The 19,840-nt window shown below is 55.4% G+C and overlaps 8 protein-coding genes across 8 annotated transcripts; 6 read left to right on the plus strand and 2 right to left on the minus strand.

Moving 5' to 3' along the window:
- Nucleotides 1-2,652: 2,652 nt before the first annotated feature.
- LY79DRAFT_514795 (bZIP transcription factor) lies at nucleotides 2,653-4,413 on the plus strand (the record flags this gene model as incomplete). Its single annotated transcript, XM_060554658.1, has 3 exons — nucleotides 2,653-2,737; nucleotides 2,846-4,037; nucleotides 4,095-4,413. The coding sequence occupies 3 exons, from the start codon at nucleotides 2,653-2,655 to the stop codon at nucleotides 4,411-4,413; spliced, it is 1,596 nt and encodes a 531-aa protein (XP_060414511.1).
- Nucleotides 4,414-5,329: 916 nt separating this feature from the next.
- LY79DRAFT_649557 (Mis12-Mtw1 protein family-domain-containing protein) lies at nucleotides 5,330-7,673 on the plus strand. The gene is made up of 4 exons (XM_060562522.1): nucleotides 5,330-5,648; nucleotides 5,703-6,497; nucleotides 6,552-6,717; nucleotides 6,773-7,673. Exons 1-4 carry the CDS (start codon nucleotides 5,558-5,560, stop codon nucleotides 7,206-7,208), a joined length of 1,488 nt encoding a protein of 495 aa, XP_060414512.1. The 5' UTR covers nucleotides 5,330-5,557; the 3' UTR covers nucleotides 7,209-7,673.
- Nucleotides 7,674-7,684: 11 nt separating this feature from the next.
- LY79DRAFT_553073 (Flavinator of succinate dehydrogenase-domain-containing protein) lies at nucleotides 7,685-9,476 on the plus strand. The gene is made up of 2 exons (XM_060557748.1): nucleotides 7,685-8,470; nucleotides 8,614-9,476. The coding sequence occupies exons 1-2, from the start codon at nucleotides 7,747-7,749 to the stop codon at nucleotides 9,075-9,077; spliced, it is 1,188 nt and encodes a 395-aa protein (XP_060414513.1). The 5' UTR covers nucleotides 7,685-7,746; the 3' UTR covers nucleotides 9,078-9,476.
- Nucleotides 9,477-9,512: 36 nt separating this feature from the next.
- LY79DRAFT_553076 (emp24/gp25L/p24 family/GOLD) lies at nucleotides 9,513-11,249 on the minus strand. Its single transcript, XM_060557749.1, has 4 exons — nucleotides 10,793-11,249; nucleotides 10,481-10,607; nucleotides 10,038-10,341; nucleotides 9,513-9,953 (listed from the first exon to the last, which is right to left on the minus strand). The coding sequence occupies exons 1-4, from the start codon at nucleotides 11,003-11,005 to the stop codon at nucleotides 9,935-9,937; spliced, it is 663 nt and encodes a 220-aa protein (XP_060414514.1). The 5' UTR covers nucleotides 11,006-11,249; the 3' UTR covers nucleotides 9,513-9,934.
- Nucleotides 11,250-11,581: 332 nt separating this feature from the next.
- LY79DRAFT_669514 (U1 zinc finger-domain-containing protein) lies at nucleotides 11,582-12,549 on the plus strand (the record flags this gene model as incomplete). Its single annotated transcript, XM_060563654.1, has 6 exons — nucleotides 11,582-11,591; nucleotides 11,649-11,654; nucleotides 11,727-11,828; nucleotides 11,902-12,042; nucleotides 12,137-12,202; nucleotides 12,281-12,549. 6 exons carry the CDS (start codon nucleotides 11,582-11,584, stop codon nucleotides 12,547-12,549), a joined length of 594 nt encoding a protein of 197 aa, XP_060414515.1.
- A 279-nt stretch (nucleotides 12,550-12,828) lies between these two features.
- LY79DRAFT_190584 (uncharacterized protein) lies at nucleotides 12,829-16,548 on the minus strand. Its single transcript, XM_060551384.1, has one exon. It carries the CDS (start codon nucleotides 16,211-16,213, stop codon nucleotides 13,109-13,111), a length of 3,105 nt encoding a protein of 1,034 aa, XP_060414516.1. The 5' UTR covers nucleotides 16,214-16,548; the 3' UTR covers nucleotides 12,829-13,108.
- Nucleotides 16,549-17,213: 665 nt separating this feature from the next.
- Nucleotides 17,214-18,124, plus strand: LY79DRAFT_190572 (uncharacterized protein). Its single transcript, XM_060551383.1, has one exon. The coding sequence runs from the start codon at nucleotides 17,337-17,339 to the stop codon at nucleotides 17,877-17,879; it is 543 nt and encodes a 180-aa protein (XP_060414517.1). The 5' UTR covers nucleotides 17,214-17,336; the 3' UTR covers nucleotides 17,880-18,124.
- Nucleotides 18,125-18,304: 180 nt separating this feature from the next.
- Nucleotides 18,305-19,121, plus strand: LY79DRAFT_553079 (uncharacterized protein). The gene has a single exon (XM_060557750.1). It carries the CDS (start codon nucleotides 18,486-18,488, stop codon nucleotides 18,951-18,953), a length of 468 nt encoding a protein of 155 aa, XP_060414518.1. The 5' UTR covers nucleotides 18,305-18,485; the 3' UTR covers nucleotides 18,954-19,121.
- Nucleotides 19,122-19,840: the final 719 nt, after the last annotated feature.

Genomic DNA, 19,840 nt, shown 5'->3' on the forward strand with positions numbered 1-19,840 from the left:
TGCAGCACCTCATTGGTGGGTAACGACCACAATTTGCCACCCCGATAGTTAGTCGCGTTGAATCCCTTCGTTTTGCCAGTCCACCCACGCTGTCATTGTCGGCCCCAACTGGGTTGGGCAGGTGCAGCTTAGAAATATGGAAGAGCGGCTGCCGTCGAGGCCTGGCTGATCGTCTACAGGATAAAAGCAGGACACGACCAGGTTTCAAAAGTCTTGTCGAATGCGGTCGAGCCCAAGAGGGTTGATGTCCGTACACTACACTAAGGTATCCGTACAGTTGCCATACACTACGGGTGGGATACGATACCGGCTCGCGAATGGGGGAGGGGAAGTTTTCCAGAAAGAGGAATAAAAACGTCGATCATCTCACCGTAACGTTTTGTCGAGGGCCAGATTCCTCAAGACGACCTGACGGCCGCATGGTTAGACACCTAGCGCGGCCACACGGTGCGGATGGTTCGATGGCGCTGACTGGTCTAGAACCTGCGAAAGACAAGGCACTGCGCAGTCGGCTGATGGGTCGAAGAAGTCGTAGCAGTGATGTGACGCGAATGAGATTTACAGAAGCGAGGGGGGGCGAAGCTGGATGTCTGTATGATGGAGCGAGCCATAGGTGAGGCTCGGCGGGCGACTAGTGTGTAATGGTTCGGGTTGTATAGATACTCAATCCACCTCCACATCAAAGAAGGCGAGGAAGAGGAAGGAGAAGAGGAAGAAGTTCAAAAAAAAAAAAAAAAAAAAAAAAGGCAAACCGCCAAAATGAAAGAAAGCCGGCGGCGGGTTGCGATAATATGATTGCGACAGGAAGGAAAGTGATGCAATCAATGCAGGGGTTGGCAGTCTTTGGGGTGTGGGTGGGGGTGGAGTGGGACTGCCGGATCATGGATGGAAAACTCGTAGTCACAGTGTATAGCGCCATGTATAGAAACGGTGTAGAATGGGGTGTGCGAACCGACACCCCCCCCCCCCGGACTTGCATTTTCTCATTCCTTCTTCCTCTGACCGTATGGCCTCTCGCACACTGGTTGGGCCATGGCCGGTGAGTGGTCGACACGCGTACAGTGTGACACTGGGTATCGGTCGATTTGCTCCTGGCAGACCACCCGTCTGGGTTGTGTTTTGTAGGTATCTCTATCTACGGAGTATACAGTATTGAGCGCTAGCTGGACGGCGCTCAATGGGTCGCGCGAGGATGAAGCGAAGCACTGTGCAAGAGGAAGGACCCATCACCTGCCCAGGTCCAAGACGTCCCCAGGGCTCTGGTGACGGTCCAGGCAATGCGACAGTGTGGACAGTCTTGTACATGTTCTTCAGCTGATAAATCAAGATAAGGCGAAGCCGAAAGGCAAACCGGCACAGGATTGGAAAATACGAAGAAAGAAACCCTCCGAGCCAGATGGTGCACGCCATCACGTCGTCGGTAGCCTCTACCGTCCTTTGCTTGAAGCAACAATATGGGACGGAGTTTGATGATTGTGTGTGTGTGGGTGGGTGACCTCCTCCTAACTTGGCCGTTCAACGATATCAGGGCAGGGCAGTGGATGGAACCCAGTCCAGGTTTGAGTGAGATCTGTACCGAAGTTGAAATCAAAGGCTCGGACGGTGATGTCTCACGAAGATGCTGTTGCCGGCAATATCTAATACGTTGTGTTGTCATCGTTCCGTAGGTAGATCAAGTCAGGCCAGGCAGGTAGAGAGGTACGATACGCTTGGGGGGTGTGTGGGGAAGACTAACCCCCATTCGTAAGCCGTTCTTTGGCTATCCGGGTCAGTCACCGTACAGTGCGTACAAATAGACCCACATGCATCCCAGCGTTTCTCGCAGCAGAACGGGGAAGGAGCAGGAAGCAGGAAGCAACAGAAGGCGCAACAGCGCAGGAACAAGCTGTCGAGCGAGACTGGATGGACCAGGACGGGGGGGCGTGGATGGGCATGGGCATGGACGTGGGCGTGGGCGTCCTGGTATCAGGAGTGTGCGCCGCTGCCCACCCTTTTTCTTTTCTCTCGTGCGCCCTCGCCCTTTTTTTTTATTATTAAAATCAACCGCCGCGCAACGTCATACTTGACCTGTGACGTCTGCCGTTTTTTTCCCACCCAACATCCCATCCTCACTTCGATACTTGCTGTCGCTCTGCACCCCCCCCTCGATCTCAAGCACGTCCCCGGGTACGCATCCAGAGAGGCCACAACTACGCAATCACTCTAGGTATTCTGCTGCCGGCCACAGCGAGACAACTTTTATTTTTATTTTATTTTATTTTACTCCTTACCACGTCGTCGATCGTCGAAAGTTACTCCATTCCCGTGCCGCTTCCAACTCAGAGGAGCGCTGCAATACCGTAGCTGCTGCCTCTGACCAACTGACCAAAACCTTCCCTGCCCGTTGCCGTCTGTCGCTGCTTTGCCCGTGTCTCCCACGTTGCGCAGGACCATCGCGCGCTTTTCTCTTCCCTTCTTTGCTCCCACTCGGACTCCCAAGCTCTCCTCTTACTGTTGGCTGCGTCTTGCCCTCTGACCTCATCTGGCTTTGTTTCCCCTAACACCACCATACATCATCCCTACCCTTCTGCCGTCACCTTTTGCCTTCGGCGTCGACCCCACAAACGTCAACAGCCCTCTTTTCCCCTAGTATAATACATCATCGTCGTCATCATGGGCACGCCGCCGAATGATGCCTCGACCAGGGGTGATACCAAATCTCCCAAACAGTCCAACAATGCCACTCCGTCACGCCGAGGTACGTTTGCTCTCTCTCGTTCGCATCGCGATACTTTGCTGTTACCTCGACAAAAATTTCCATTGCCCTCGTCGTGTCGTCGCCGACCATTCGCTCATCACTAAACAGACTCCATCTCCGAAGTGAAGCAACCCGATCCGAGTTTGAAGCCCGATGCTGACGGCGCGAAACCTCTCGGCCCCCCTCCTCGACCTGGACAAACCGTCGCTGGAAACACTCCCGATTACTTTGGCGGCGGAGCCGCTGGATCTCTCAGTCTGGAGCCCAACCCCTTTGAGCAGTCTTTCGGTGGAGGCGCGCCAGAGACACCCGGAGGTACGAAATTGCCATCCGTTGCCGCTCTGACTTCGCCCTCTTCGTTGCTGCCCGGCAGCGGCGCAACTCCGTTTAATTGGGGGGGTAGTTCTCTCCGGACTGGTCCCTTGAGCCCGGCCATGTTGTCGGGTCCGACGAGCGACTACTTCAGTGACACGCATCACTTACGAGGCGGCTTCCCGACCCCGAACGAGTCCTCGCTGAGGACCGGCTTGACACCAGGTGGTAGCGGGTCCATGTTCCCTGCTCCTAGTCCCAACTCCCAACAACTCTTTGCCCAGCTTGCCAGCGGAGGTGCTACACCTAGCACCATTGATTTTCACCGGACTGCTTTGAGTGCTGCTTCGAAACGTGAAAACCAGGTGCAGAATCAAAACCAAAACCAGAGCCAAGGCCAGCAACAGCCACCGGTCACTTCGCAGCCCCAGGATATGCCCAACGGCGCACCTGCTGTAAAGGCCGAAGCTAAGCAATTTGACCCCCACGACAACGACGCGGCAAACGGTCTGTTTATGCTTGCTCAAGGTAGAAACGGCGCTCAAGCTCCCGTATACGCGTCGACAACGCAGTCCCAGTCCAAGTCGCACCCTGCCCCTGCCCCCACTCAGGGCATCGACACGTCTCCTCGGATGAGTGTGAACGGTGCTGGCTCAGTTGGTGCTGGATCCTCAGTGCGAGGTGTCAGCGAGGGCGGGAGTGCCATGTCGGATGAGAGCGAGCAAGCCCGTCCCTCGGCCAGGGGTAAGGGGAAGAGAAACTCCACCGGAGGAGGCTCAGTCAACGGCCGTCGGAAGGCCGAAGAGCCTCCGGCCAAGGGCCCCCCTAGCAAGAAGTCCAAGACCAGTAACGCAGCCCCATCTGATATGAATGGCGACGAAAGCCAGTCAGACGACGACGGCGACATGAAGCATGATAATGAGGAAGGCGGATCCAAGTCTAAGATGACAGACGAAGAGAAGCGCAAGAACTTTTTGGAGCGTAACAGGTTAGCTATGAGATCATTACTGCCACGTGACTGAATCCAGCTAACAACTTTGAACAGAGTTGCTGCACTCAAGTGCCGCCAGCGCAAGAAGCAATGGCTGGCTAACCTCCAGTCAAAGGTCGAGCTATTCAGCAGCGAAAACGACGCTCTGACGGCTCAGATAACACAGCTGAGGGAAGAGGTTGTTAACCTCAAGACATTACTCCTCGCCCACAAGGACTGTCCTGTTACGCAGCAACAGGGCCTCCACGGTGCCTTTATGCAACAGGCGATGGAGCCCTTCAACCCGCAGATGAACCCGTACGGCATGGCCGCTTCCATTCCAAACCAGCAGGTTCTTGCGGCAGGACAGGGCGTGCAGCGGCGCTTTTCATAGAACGATGAAGCGTCGTACGATTACGTCTTCAACCCTGAGAAGACCGAGAGAATCGAGATCTCGTCTTATCCCTGAGCAACCAGCAGCGGCTACCATTTTGTGGCCTGTGCTCAGCCAATGCTGAGACGACGATGTTTACGCCGTTTCTTCCCTGGCTTGGCCCGGCCTCGCGGTTCTACTGTATCATTTTTAACACGACATTCGTGGCCCATTATCGTCACTTCGCTTCTCCCACTTGTTCATGGAGGTTGGTTGAGGTTGGGCTGTATAGTAACGGGAGCAGTCCTTCTCGTTTCGGAGGAAGGAAATCGGCCGGCGTCATTGGCTGGAATTGCCGGTAATGCATTCGCCCTTCATCGCGAGGCGTGGAATGCAAGGCATATACATCAAAAGGAGTTTATGGTTTGGCAGTTCTACTGAATGAAATGCGGGAGGCGTCGAGGGGCGGAAGTCGGAGATACCGCCTGCCGCCAGTTTGGCTGATTTGATTTTTGTTTTGAACGTAGCAACGGTAACAATAGCTGCATGACTGGCAATGCCTCCGAATTCAACGCTTCACATAATAATATCCTCCTTTTTTTCTTCCGCAAAATAGTGATGAGAATCAATGACTTGTGCTACTTCTCTTAGGTTTTGACAGTTGGTGATATTTTCAAGACCACGGATGCGGTTGCATACCGCCGAAACGAGTCTCATAAAATATACGGGTCGAAATTTAGAACGTTGTTTCTGCCCTAGTATCGACCTTTGGAGACTGATGAGATGATTGCGAATTATCATAGAGGCGGTCAGTCGGCTGTGGCCCGGGGTTGTGACTAGCTGTTAGGGGAGTTCCTAAAAGGGATTAGCGCAGCCTCTCGGGTAAATCGTCCCTCATGTAAACAACATCGTCGATAAGCTGCACCTCCATTTTCGCGCCGCCAACTACCCCAGCAGATCAACGCGACACTCACGCCACTTCCCCGCCGACCGAATGCGCAGCGAACTGAAAATTGCCAATAAATTCCCGATTCTCCCTCCGACATTCTGTTCTTTGCGCGCTGATTAACGCGGGTTTCGTGGTTTCGGAGCGCGGTTGACGTTACCACATTTCCCGGCGCCGGCTTTTACGTCTCGACCATATGCACTTTGTGACGCGCCATCCATGACGACCGTCATTCGCACCCGCCACCCGTTGCAAGTCATTAGCATGAGCAACGAGCAGCCTGGATCGAGGAAAAGCAAGCGCCTTGCGGGTAGGCTAAAGGAACGCGAGGGGAAAGCAGAGATCATGCTAACAACACGCGCAGCCACGTCGGTATATGACGAACAAGATGGCGACTTCCATTTCACGCGCGGGTCGAAATCGAAGCGAGTTAAGAGCGCGGAATCCGAGCCGGAGCCAGAGACGGGACCAGAACCTGACCCCGCGCCGATTGTCGCGAAGAAATCAGGAAGGGGCAGGCCCGCGAAGGCACGCGCTTCAGCAGCGGCCAAGGCACCCGAACCGACCCCATCGGTAACGGCACCCAAAGCAGCGACTTCATCGAGGCCCCGGACGCGACGAACCGCGAGTTTGCAGCCGGCAGAGGAAGATGAGCTGGAATTCGTTGCACCAAAGCGTACGACGCGTCGAAGCACGCGCAATTCTACGGGCAAAGCAGATAAGCCGGAGAAGGAAAGACCGCTCAACAGACCACCACCAGTACCGGAGGAAGACCACGATGCGGCAACCGCGACACCAATGGAAGTGGAGAGGCAACGGACGCCTCGCGTCATGGACGAGCCAGTCGAATCCGAGAAAATAACGCTTCCTGTCAGTGACACGCCCGTCATCAATAGAAACAAGGAGATGCGGAAAAAGGGGGGCGGCAACCGGCGGAGCAGCACGGGCATGCGCGGCAGGAGAGCAAGTTCTCTAATCGAGAGCGGACACAACGCGATTCCCCATCGGGAGGTCGAAACTGCGGAATTTTACAAACACATCGAGTCTGAAGGCCTCATGGAACCGAGGCGGATGAAGCAGCTGCTAACCTGGTGCGGCGAACGAGCACTGCTGGAAAAGCCGCCGCATGGTCAAACGGATTCCAACACGATTCTGGGTGGTAGGTTTGCACATGAAGCTGTGATAACCTCCCTCGACCGCTAACTCGGTACAGCTCGCTACATCCAAGAGCAACTACTCAAGGACTTTTCGACGAAATCGGAATTCTCGGACTGGTTCAGTCGAGAAGAGGGACCAAAGAAGCCCGTGATCTACAAGCCGAACCCACGTAACATTGAACACCAACAGAAGATTGAGCAACTAGAACAGAAAGTCAAGAGGTATTGTTGAGCCACATTCGACAACTCACCAGGGATCTATGCTGACGAGACGCAGACTTAAAGAAGAGAAGAAGAAGTGGCTGGCGCTGAAGAGATTGCGTACAGAAGTCTCACCGCTATTTCCAGAAGCAGGTGCCGCGCAAACAGCAATGGCCGATGCATCAGTGCTCGATCCGAACGAGGCAGAAATGCTGAGCTGGCTCACCAACCCGGCGTCTTCGTTTGAGAACGTTCGTGCCAAGACGCTCTCTCGCCTGCGAAATACCCAATCAACGCTGGAGTTCAAGGTGGATCAGCTCGCTGACGGTATACACAAGCTCTTGCAGCGAGTTGATACGGCAGGCCGAGAGGCGGATAAGGTGCTCTCGCTGAGCGCTGCGCGGCTCAAGGAGCGAGAAGTAAGGGAAAAGGCCAATGCTGGCACCAAAGAGATGCCCGTCATGGAGGTGCTGCGCAGCCTAGGTAGGATACTACCAGAGGGCGCGGAGTAAAGAATAATGTTTATACGAGCATCTTCCTCTTCCCGCCTGTAGCGTGCTCAACGCTCTCTTCCTTCGATGGAGATAATGACTGGTATGAAATTGTGTGTGGTTGGAAGGGAAGTTTCCGCTCACGCTGTGCTTCTCCGGGACTCGCAGACTTTCTGGAATGGATCGGGCTGGCAAACAAGCAAATTCTTTGTCTTTATTTTCGCTTGACGGTCATGAAATGGCGCCTGAGGGGTTTCTAGGGAAGATGCAGAAACATGCATCTTGAGGGAGTTTTCAGTTACGCAATACCCACGTTGTCTTTTGCTCGTCGGCAAGGATTCCTATGTATATCTCGGATACTGAATCCGTTACAATCTCGATCCCATTTGGCGAGAACTCAGTCGAAAAAGAACAGCTCATGTTAGCCTACAGTCATCCGACGAGACAACTGAATGCAAAGTGAAGGAAGATGTTCTTCTAGGCGATCTAGTGAAGGGGGGGGGGAGGGGGGGTGGACTTTGGTGGCACAAGGTGTATCTGTGGAGGGGCCAGCGGTAGAATGAGAGACATACTTGTACATACCCTCCAGCTGCCGCTTTGCATTGCACCACCACTTCGGCAAAGCAATTTGTACGCTCAGACTCGAGCCACCCCGAGAAGGACATTCATTACCCAAGGCTTTGGTTATCACTTTGCACGATTCAAGCCAGCCTCGGCGCGCGTTCGTCGAGATCGAACCGTCATACAGTGTCAGCGACGCAAACACGGTACACACCTGCACGGCCCTGGCTCCATTCGACCGTCGACGGAGATCCCAGGGGCCCTGTTTGTCGAAGGCGAACTACACAAGTTATCGATAGTCTTGCCTACCTCGGTAACACTGACCCCCCTTCGCCCTTTCAAATCTTCCAATCACTCATACCACCCATTTCCTGTCTCGCTCTCGCGCTCCCAGGCATCCATACAGCAAACGCCCGTCCCGAACCGAAACAGCACGGCAGAAGAGGAAAGAGGAAACGAAACTAGACGCCCGAAAAAATCGCAACGAAAGATGTCGGCATTGGCCCGCACCCTCCGCCCGGCTCGCCGCCTCCGAGTCGCTCCGCCCACCCAGGCCGTCAATCTTGTTGTCCGGAGGTGCTTCGCCGACAAGCCGCCCGTCCACGCCGAGTCCGCCGTCAACGGCGAGCTGGGCGTCGGCGAGTTCGAGGGCATCAAGTTCCGCGTCGAGCCGCTGCGGCGTGTGGGCGAGGACGAGCGTACTATGCGCGCCCGTCTCCTCTGTAAGTTTCCTTGTCACCCCCCTCCCCCTTTTGTTTTGTTTTATGAAAGTCGTTTGAGCAGACATCCCCGGGAAAGGGGACGACAAAGAAGACAAACAAAACAGATGAGGTAGCTGACCAAGAGTAACCTCATGTCTGGACAGACCAGTCCCGTAAGCGCGGCACCCTCGAGTCCGACCTCCTCATGTCGACCTTCGCCAACGAGCACCTCCCGCACATGACAAAGGCTCAGATGCAGCAGTACGACCTCTTCCTCGACGAGAACGACTGGGACATCTACTACTGGGCCACGCAGGAGGAGGCCCCTTCCAACTCGGCCCCGACGCAGGCGCCCCCGGCCGACACCAAGGGTGCCGAGGACGTCCGCACGCAGCCGCCGCGCGCCGGCGAGTGGGCCAACACCGTCGGCACCTTCAAGGCGCAGTACCGCCCCGTCCCCGCGCGGTGGCAGGGCAGCGAGATCCTTGAGATGCTGAGGGCCCACGTGCGCAGCCGCCGCGCGGACGGTACCGTCGGCGTGCACCGCGACGTCCAGGAGCGCAAGGAGGGCGGGCTCGGATTCATGCCGCCCCTGTTCGACGTTGACAAGGCGGGCAACAAGAACTGAAGAGCCGGACGCCGGCGGCGCGGAGTGAAAGTGTAGAAAAGAAAGAAAAAGAAGTAAAAAAAAAAAAAGAGTCATAACGGCCAATGGGAGGGAATCTATACCATCATATCTATCAGGAAAAATAACCATCACGGTGGGAGAGGGATGCAAGGGAGCGCATGGCAAACGGGCATTTTCGGCTTCTTTGGAGGTCTTTGCATATTCACGGGACGGAGCACGTGTTAGAAGGCGGGAGACGTGAGAACGCAGCCTGGCTTCATCGAGGGCTGACCACCACGTCCCCAGAACCTGGGACGATGGATGGTGCGTAGCAAATCTGTAATTTGACAGCGCAATAAACGGTTGCAAGCATAAGCACCAGCGACGCCTGTGCCAACACAAGGCACGTCAATTCGGAAAAGTGCTCGGTGGAGAGCTTATCCCGAGTCTGTCAGTGACCTGATAGCATACTCTGATTCAAACCGGCGTGCCCATCGTAGACAAGCAGCAACACTTTCTGACGCATATGACCGGCGTTGTGGACGGAAACGGACCAAAACAGCGCAGTATCCCCCTCAGTTCAGGCTCTGCGCCGCACCAAAGTGGACTGATACCCTCTCTGCAGTTCAAGGAGGTTTGTGATGTGATGTGCGTTATCTCATTCATGACTTTTTCAAATGGCAATCGTGGTATGTATGTATACACTGCTGCACACTCGGGAACCCCCCCGAGGTGTTGGTATGCTTTTTCCGAGTTGGCATCGCAGAGAAACTCGCCGCCGCCCATCCGTGCCCAACACAACACAACGTCCCTCGTCTTTCCCATAAATCCTTCGCGGGTTTGGTAGCCGTTGGCCGACTTGCTTGCCACGAAGAACTCTAAATAAGGTGCTTGGACCTGCATTGTTTGCTCTAGTTAGCTTCGGAGGTCCCATGGCAACTTGGGCTGCAGGCCCACATGGCAGGGAGGGGGATCGCAAACCTGAAGTACGCCCGTAGGTACATGATCTGCCAAACCCACAGGCCGACGAGTGTCAACGTCGTGCCGATGCCGAACCACTTGACACGGGTGTTGGTGCTCTCGTTGGTGTCGCGCAGCTTGTGCTCGCGCGCGCGCAGGTAGTCCATTTCGCTGTTAATCTCACTGACAAGCTCATCAATACGCCGCAGCTCCGCCTCCACAGGCTTGAGCTTCTCCGTCGCCTGGATGGCGTTCCAGTCCTTGGCGTCGGCACCAATGTCGATGTCGAGCTCAATGTGGCGGCTCAGGGGAGCCCCGCGTCCAGCTGTGCAAGTTGATGTCAGCTTCTAGCTCTCATGGATCCTTGGGAAAGAGAACAAGGCATTGAGCTGGAGGTCCTGCCATCATGGATATTGCGACCGCCAGGCACATGCAAAGTCAGGTTTAGGGGGGAGACCACGTACAGCCAGACAGGATGTTCTCGAAGCAGACGTCGAAGGCCGCATCAGCGTGGGACGTGAACACAATGCGCTTCTCGCCGCCAGCGAGGTCTCTAGGCTTGCCGTAGTCGTTGCCAACAGCGTCCTTGATCTGGAGTGCAATGCGCGGTTAGCTAACCATACAAATCAAACACGGCTCCTGTTCTCTTCCCCTCTTCCCCTTTGCCCCTCTCTTCCTTGGCCTCTTTCTTTTCCCGGGAAATAAAGAACCTCCCCGAGATTTGATCTTTTTCATTGTATTCCGTTTCCTGAAGTTGGAAAGAATAGGAGACATACGTGCATGTTGACGGTCATACCATCACCCTGGTGACCGTCCACAATGGCCGTAACGACAACGAGGGTGTCCCGGCCGACAAAGTTACGGATGCATCGTTCCTTCCTGCCCTCGTGGGGACTTGTGGCCTGCAGGTCGAACTTGAGCGCCTGAGCGCAGCAGGCGAGGAGGACGAGGCCGCACACGTAATGCAGCAGCGATCTTGTCGGCGCCATCGTTCGTTCGGTTCGTTTCGCAAATCTGTAGTAATTGAACCCGCAAGTGTTTTCGCGAAAATCGATCGAGTCGGGCCAGTCACAGCAGTGAAAGTGAAGGAGCAATGGCGGAAGAGGAGAGGGTGGAGGGGACCGGGCGTGGGTTGGATTGTCGAAAGCTGGTCGTTAAAAGGAGCTCCCTGGGCTAGCGATAGGAGAGCTTCAGTCTCAAGGGACCACCTTTGGGGATTTTTGGAAATCTGTCGCGTTCGAGAGCCTGGACCACTCAAGGACCCCTGTTAGCGGGTACGCCATGATCAGACTAATCAGAACCTGGGAGAGGGACAGCCTTGCTCTTGGCACTCACGTGCTATGGCAGCCTTGCAGCCTTTCGAGGTGTGGCGTCCGGCGCGGCGCGCGCTGCGTCTGTCTGCTTTTCGATGCCCACCCTTTCTCATTGCGAATGCGACGCAACCTTCCACACCTAACGAGGCCAATCATTGAGGAACAATAAGCACTCTTGTTTCCTGCATCGCCAGGCTCGAGCCACATAGTTCCATAGTTCAATCTTTGCTCTCTATAGCGCCATCCGCCACGATGCCCAAGTGTAAGTCTCTCCCCCTCCATAAACTTCAACAAGTTCGAGGCTAACCCGAGGTCCCAGTCTTCTGTACGGCCATTCCCAACTACTCCCCTACCGCTGAATCTCGAAGCTCCGAGTCCGACTAACACGGGTTTCCAGGCGATTATTGCGATGTATATCTGACGCACGACTCCATGAGCGTGCGAAAGGCGCATAACAGCGGTCGAAACCACCTGCGCAATGTCGTCGACTACTATCAACGTACCGTCACCCTCTTCCGTCATCACACCTGCCCGCGCCAGCAAGAAAGCTAACCCCGTCTCACCAATACTAGAAATCGGTCACGAAAAGGCGCAATCCGTCATCGACTCCATCACCTCCTCCTATGCCGCCGAAGGCCAGGCGCACAACAACCCCATGCTGCCGCAGAACCAGCCAGGACACGCCTTTCCGCCGCCTTTCCCCTTCCCCGGAGGTTGGTTGAACCCCCCAACCCCCCACCCTTGCGTGCGCGAGCGCGAATTACTTTCCAATTTTGTCATTACCATGCTAATATCAAGCTTACACAGGTATCCCGCCTCCCTTCCCCGGCATGCCCGCAGGCGCGCCTCCTTTCCCTCAAGGCATGATCCCGCGTAAGCCCCACCAAGTCCCTACGAGAAGCTTTTCTCCGTGGTTGTCGAAAAGTTTGAAACTGACCTGCGCGCCTATAGCCCCCGGACCAGGTGGCCGCGGAATGCCTCCCATGCCCCCCTTTCCCCCGGGCCCCAACGGTTCACCCATGCCTCCCGGCGGCCTGCCCTTCCCTCCGCCAGCCGGTCTCCCGGCCGGCTTGCCCTTCCCGCCTCCTGGCGCACCGGGCGGCTTGCCCCCCAACTTTCAATTCCCCGGTATGCCGCCGCCGGGTGCTGGCGGGTTCCCTCCCGGCCCTCCTGGGGCGTTCCCTCCTGGTGGCGGTCCTCCAGGACGTGACCAGCGGTAAGGTTTTGTGGGTATGGCATCTCCTTGCAGACGGGTGCGCGTGTGTGCGCATGTTGTCGAGTTTGAGTACGGTGTTTAGGCGTCTAATCTGGGAAGGGCAAAAACTCTTGGCATGGCAAAGGTACAAACTCATACCACGAATCACATTCAAAAACGCATTGGGGAGAAGGAACATGAATATACTAAAGCGCCGACGTTCTTAATCATGAACCTGTGCAAAATGGTATCTTCACAAGCAATTTCTATATGGTACAACAATAACAGGCCCCAGTGTTCTCGTAACAAAATCATGCATTCCCTAGGGTCTTGGCCCCAGTGAGGTCATCATTGTCGTTGCAAGGCCTTCAAGTTAACCGCGTCCCGGACTTCGTTCCGGAGTGTGCGAAATTGGTCTTTGGTCGTAAAAGTTCTGTAGTCGTAAATGACATCTGTTCGTAACGGTCGTAATACCTCCCATGTAGCCATTTCCTGCGCCCTTCCGGGCGCCCCAGTCTCGAGTATATTACGCATGATTGTTCCAGATAAATCCTCTGGCTGATAAAATTTTGTACGTGTATCGATCAAAAATGGTGAATCGACAAGTTGGTTTGTTGATGCGAGTCGCGGTACGTGTTTGGTCGAATGACGTCTCCCATACCATCCCTTACTTCGCGCGGCCCGCTTATCTTTTGGCGCAGCTCCTGCGTCCTCTTCTCTCGTTTACGCTCGTTCATTTGTCTCGGCAGGTTTTGTAACCCCTCCAACGTGTCCGAGAGAGAAAAGCGTCTTCGCCTCTTCGGACCGGCTTCCTCATGTTTGTCGCGTTGGGCGGCGGTACTCAGGTAAGGAACGGGGTTAGCTGACTGGTCGCGAAGAGAGTCTAAACTGCTCCGGCGCCTCATGACACGGAGATTGCCGCTGTCCGTCCGGCGTATGGTGCGTCTATCAGGCTCATTCCGCGTCTCTGACGTGTAGAAGTCACCCTCACCGCGGTTGGGAAGGATTGCAAACGTCTTCTTCACCCGCGCGCTGATGCTTCTTCGCGAAGTTGGACGATTGTCGATCGGGGGGTACCGATACACCTGGCTGATGGGCTCGTCCTCCATTTCCCTCTCCCACCTATCGTCATCCTCATCAGCGTAGGCAGGGCGCCAATGCGGGTGGAGTCGATCGTCCTCGGGCGGCGGTGCCTCGCAGTCCGGGCACGAGCAAGGTCCTTCCATAGAAGAGTGACTTTTGGAGCTTGAACCTCTACGCGTGAGAGAAAAGGTCCTGGTCAACAGTCCCCGTCTGCCGCTTCTAGGCGGGTACTTCTCAGAAGTTCTTCTTCGGGTTAGCGCCCTGCGGACGATAGATCCACCTTTCTGCGGCTGCTCATCCGCCATCGTCTCAAAATAGTTGCCCATGTTGCGCTGTCTCTCGTGATTCGGTGTCAAGCCGGAAGGAGTTGCGGGAATGAACTGAATAGCAGGAGGAATAACGGGAGGCACTGGTGGAGCAGCTCGAGGGTTGCGAAGTGGCGAGTCCACGTCGTCCATGGTATGCTGAGGATGCTGTGGCGTCACAGGCCCTTCCTCGTCTGGACCAGTAGTGATTATCGCGGGCCTTGGAGGTGACTGTGGCAGCTCCTTGTCCGTCTGGGACGCGTCGGAGCACTCTGAGGGCTTGTTCGAGTGGTTCACCACGAGTACAGACGAATTTTGATGAGGATACAAGCTCACAGCCTTCGCCTCCGAAACTTCAGGGGCAGTACCACTCGTCGTCACAGAAGCCGCCGAGAAAGGAGTATTCTGCGTAGATAACCGCTTGCCAAAGAAGGGATCTCCGAGATGGTCTACATTGAGCTTGTGGTCCCGATGATGGTGACCGTTGTCAGTCCCGGATGAGGTGGGCCTTTGGAGGGTCAAGGCGGGTGCTCTCGTTTCATGTCCCGAGGGTTGGCCCAACAAAGCGTTTTGAGTCTTGAGGCTGTCCGCGGTAAGTGAACCGGCGCGAGATGTGTTGCGGCTGGTCGGCGCAGACAGTGAAGAAGATCGCTTCGGAATAACAGGTGGATAGTCAATCGTCCGTTGATTAGAGCCATCAGACTCTGACATGGACCGGTTTCTCCGCCCTGGCTGCTCGAATACTGGCGTCGGTAAGTCGTGACCTCTCGGTCCATTGGCACGAGTCGCCGAATTCAAGCTTGCACTTCTTTTGGATCTTCGACTGCTTGTGGATCTCAAGGACGGGGCCGCGCTGGATTTTGATTTGACAGATGAGCGACGGTCCGGAATAATAATGACAGGGATACCACCGCTCTTCCAGATCTCCCTTCGAGCTTTACCACTCGAGATGGAATTAAAAGTCGTGTTCGAGGCGTAGCTATTGTGACGGCTGTCGCTGGGGCGAGCCAGCGGTCTTGGACGCCTCGGAGACCCTCCAAGGTGGACGGCCGAGTTCGCGGCGGAGCTGGAAGGAGATCGATCGGACCCTGCATCCCTCAGAGTGAGCTGCTTTTGCACGTGCCTGAGGGTCTGTCGCCTTTGCGGGATTGAAGGGGCATCAACCAAGATCGCCTCGACAATCGTCGAGGCATTCGATCTTGTGGATTTTGCAGATTTGGTGGATAAGCCCGAGAACCTCCGAGCATCACCGTTGGCCAAGGATCCAGAAGTTGACGTGTTGGGCCAGGCGATCTCACTTGGGGCGTAGAAAGCTGCCCTCTCACGCTGGGACGTCGCGCGCAACGCTTTTGTCGCGTTCGTTGGCGTGACCACACGATCTTCAAAGATTTCAATCTTGCGTCTCCCGGCCCGAGACGCGGTTTTTGGTTCTTGGCGCCTCTTCCTCACTGTGACGGTCCTGCCCAAGTTGTCGTCCCACTCTTGTTCCACTTCATTGGCAGTCCATTCTCCGTCAAAAGCATTAAAGTCGCTTTCCATCTTTGGAGTTATAGCGTCCTCCGAAGGCGACTCCAGGCCTAGCCCCAGCCCCACCGGTGATGGTGATTTCGCCCTGGGCTCATGGACCCGACGAACCGTGTTTTGGGAAGTTCGCGCAGAAAGGATGTTTGGCCTGACAGTCGATTGAATGTCGTCATCTTCAGAAGAACAGGGTTCTTCCCTGGCAGTTCTGAAGGACGCAGTCCGCGATTCGACTGTGGTGGCTTTCGAGACTGTGCGATCGATGGGGATCGGTCGAACAGCCTTGGGGCGAGTCGTAGATTGTGGAGGAGTCACGTCGGGCGTTGGTGGACTTTGCTGGTTTGGAGGAGTGGCAGGTACACGTGCAGGTGTCGTTGGCGTTTGCGACACATTCTCGGCGGACGTTGAACTCGGAGGCTGAATCGAGCGACTGCTCGACGAGGTGCGCGAGTGTGAAGGTGGTGTCGGAGGCAAGTCCGGTCCGCTGCCTATTCGCTTCGGTTGGTGTCTCAGCGTCTGAGGGCTCGGCTGTTGCGGCGCGTCCCTTTGGGACGGTACACAGTCGACAACTAGATCATACTTCCTAGGGGTTGGTCGTACTTGATAGGAGCGCGGTGTGTCGCTCCTTTGTCTGTTGGGATGCGGTAGGACTTTATGCGTTTTGAACATTCTCTGCCCCGCCAGGGCATCGTCGGGCGAGCCCAAGGAGTGGGTTTTTTGTCGAACCGACATGGTGGAAGATGGTTTCCAGGTTGCCGGAACGGTCATTCCAAAGGACATCTGCCGCTGATATGCGTTCTACAAGATTGCAACGCGTGCTAAATGCATAGACAGTGACCCTTCGCAGGCTAGCGAGGATGCGAGAAAACCGGAGTCGTTTGCATGCTGGATAGAGTAAGGTTCATGGACGTGGCCGAGCCCCAGACGAGGAAGGGGAAAGAAATGGAATAAACGTATGCCATCCGATAGCGGGTGGCGTAGAGCAGGTAAAGAGTGAAGGTCGAAAGCCGGAGAGTTATCGGGATGACGTCCTCAAGGTAGGCCTAATACATTGGAACCAGCTGACTTGATTGATGAATCGCGTTGAGGTCCAACGGTGTGCAGTTACAGTTGGCCACAGTCGCAAGAGTGACGACGGCAGCGGGACCGATGAGGCGAGACACGAAGCGCAGAGGCGGTTCAGCCTAGCGGCATGAGGCAATAGGCTCTGTGGACGAAGGAACAGAGACGTGTCGGGTTTGGTTGAGGCAGAGGCTGGGTAGTCTAAATGATCACGATGCAGATAGGGTCCGGGTCTCGGGCGCAGGTGTATGAGGAAGACGAAGACTCGAACGGGGACGCCTGTTCCAAGACGGGGGATGCGATTTGACCAGGGCCAAGTGGCACAGACCGAAGTAGGGAAACGAGACGGGACGTAATGTGAGATTAATGCTGAACTTCGGCCGGCCTTAATGGAAGCAACAGGAGAGAATGACGATCCAGGGCTTTGTGTGGCAGGCGGCGGACGGACGGTGGCGTTTTTTCGGTGCAGGACACGGCCCCAGGAGGTTGAGACGATGGGGACAGACGACGATTCAGGGGGAGAAGGACGAGAAAAGATGATTGGCAGGACCAAGAAGGGTCTGACGCAAGAAAAAAGGAACACACGCCTTGGGTGAAGAGAGAGAGAGGGGAAGGGGGAGAGAGACAATGGCAGAGCAAAGCAGAGAGAAATAGAGCGGCAGGTGCATAGGTTCGAGGTCAGTTACAGTAGCTAGGTACCCAAGGAAGGTACTTAGGTAGGTTGGTAGGTATCCGTAGGCAGGTAGATGTTCGTAAAGAGTATGGAATATGGAGCCAAAGCTGGCTGGCGATAGGCGAGAGAAGAAGAAAGAATGGGGGGCGCGCCCGGTAGATTGGTTACATGGCCCTGCCTGTCAGTCAAGCTGTGATGGGATACGACAGGGTGAGGTCAGGGAGACACTCCAAGGTACCTCCCTGTAGAACTACAGAAGGCACGTCAGGCCTTTGGATTAGAGACGGATCCATCCAACCAGTTCGTTTCGTGGCGGGCACAAGCGAAGAAAGGCTGGTCTGGTCTGGTCATTATGGGGAGGAAGGAGTCTGGGGGTGTTTTCAGGAATCGTATGGACGGTGGGTTCGGGGCTTCCCAAGGGCCAAGGCCGGGCCAAGGAAGGGAGACGAGCTGGACCAATACCGAGGGAGGAGGAGAAACAAGAAGGGAAAGAGAGAAAAGAAAGAAAAAGAAAAAACGGCACAAAAATCGAGTGGCTGGAAAGAACAAACTTCCCTCAGGCACACACACACAGAGAGACTGACCAGTATTTTGTACTGCGTTGGATTCCTATTCTCCCAAACCTTACTTGGTGTTGGTTCCCTTCACTTAGTCGTCTTTCTAAAAGGTTTCATTCAAGCCAAGGGGAAAAAACTTGCTTCCACTTTGTAATTTTGAAGTAAATGAATAAACATATACACAAATTGTGTTTGGACTCTTTCCTTCTCTTCTTGCAGGTGCATTTGTCCCGTGATACCCTCCCTACCTGTGCACCAACTCTGCAGGGAAGGTGTGTGTAGCCAGCAGCAGTAGCTCCGCCAGGGGGGCTCAAATAAGGAACATACCCACCACCAGAGTGTCCTCTATCGGCTCTGGAGCGCCCTACACTGACCGATGGCGGCCAGCCAAAGTGGGGCTGTCTCTTTTCCACCTCGCAGTGGCCCAGACTATGACCAGCTCCCATAGGCTGTACCTCTTTTTTAGTGGTTGCATCGTGCTGCATCTTGCTGCATCGTGCTGCAGCGTGTTCCTTCTTCTGCAAAGCCATGCCAACTTTTGTCGCCTTTTTTTTTTTTTTTTCTCTCATCCCCCTCTCCCCTCCTCTCCTCTCCTCTCCCATCGTGCCCTTTCCCACCTCCCCCCCTCCTTCTCTTTTGGCATCTCCCTTCCCCGACTGGTTTGGACGACGTATGGCACCATCGTATAGTGCGTCTCCTCCCCACCGTCCTCTTCTTCCCCTCTTCGACTAACCGCCCTGCCACACACACCTCACAAGCCATGTCGTCTGGCAGCAGCATCTGGGATTACATCACCAGTTACCGACTGACATTTGCCTATCTGACTCTATACCATCGCCGTGAATGTTCGGGTGGCACTGAACCTCCGTATTGGAAGCGAAGGTATTGCGGTGACTTCCGTGACACCGACTCGGTGTACTCGTCCCACCTCACCCCCCCGATCGCGGTCACAGCCATCGCGCTCTGGGTTATGTTGATGTCCGTGATTGCACCGCGAGCCTCTGGCAACCCAGCGGCTCGTACCTACATATCCCGACGGTGCAACTGCAGAGTGCACAGAGGCCGCCTCTCTCCAAGACAAATCAAAGCCACGGGACGGCTCATAGCATCCGGCGCTTCTTTCTCAGACCTGCATGGACTCCAACAAGCCTCGGGGCAAATCAATGGTCTTCCACGGCTCGCTGCATTACGCCACATGCATATTTGGAAACAGAAGCCACTTCGGTAGCTGCAGGAAGACGAGGAGAAAAACGCGACTGTGATGCGCCGCGGGCCACCGGCAAACGCCATCGACTCCCGCCAAGTATCGACAAGTCTTTCGCTGGCAAGGATTCTGACAACTCGGCTCGGGAGTCAATGCTCGCCTATAGCCAAGAGGATTCCCCCCCCCCCCCCAGAAAACAGCCCTCTTCCGACGCCTCAAGTCTCAAGTCATGCGTCCTCCCGCCTTTGCAACGTGAAGTCTCCAACGTTCCTGTGGCTCAGTCGGCCGGGATGGCAACTATCTGCCGGAAGCGTCCGCCGGGCTGCCGATATCATGGTAGCGGGGCACTTCCGGGCCCCGGCGTGTAAGCCACTATGTGCTTGGCCCACTCGGTCCGTCGCTGGTGGCATCGGCGACCTCGAAGTGTTTGGCCAATGGAATCGGATCAGTTGTCATGCCGTTCCGCTGACCGATGTGTGCTGATGTGTAGCGGTATGAAACGAGTGAGTAACCCAAGTTCAAAGTTATATAACCGGGCGGGGAAACGCGAGAACATGAATTATACGCGTCGCCACTGAGATGCTGGCCAGTAACCGACGCCAGTTGTGTAGGGAGATGGATCTTTACCCGTCTGGCCAAAAGCGGTGACTATGGCACGAAGCCGAGCCCCGAGGAAACAAACATCTTATCTATCCTCCGGACCCCGGACTCACAGCATCATCATCTTTATCGTGCTCGCTCTACTCCGTACTACGTAGGCAATCACCCTGCAGAACGCGCATGACGGACTGCAAGCGCAGCAAAGTAGTCGTTACTGCTTGTTTGCCTATTCGGGTAAGCGTCTAGCACAGCTTGCATATGCTAGCGTGTCGTAGCTTTTATCTTATCTGCCCCGCGTGGGAGTTGCCCCA

The sequence above is a fragment of the Colletotrichum navitas genome (assembly GCF_030913465.1).
Source record: "Colletotrichum navitas strain CBS 125086 chromosome Unknown LY79scaffold_27, whole genome shotgun sequence".
NCBI classification, from domain to species: Eukaryota; Fungi; Ascomycota; class Sordariomycetes; order Glomerellales; family Glomerellaceae; genus Colletotrichum; species Colletotrichum navitas.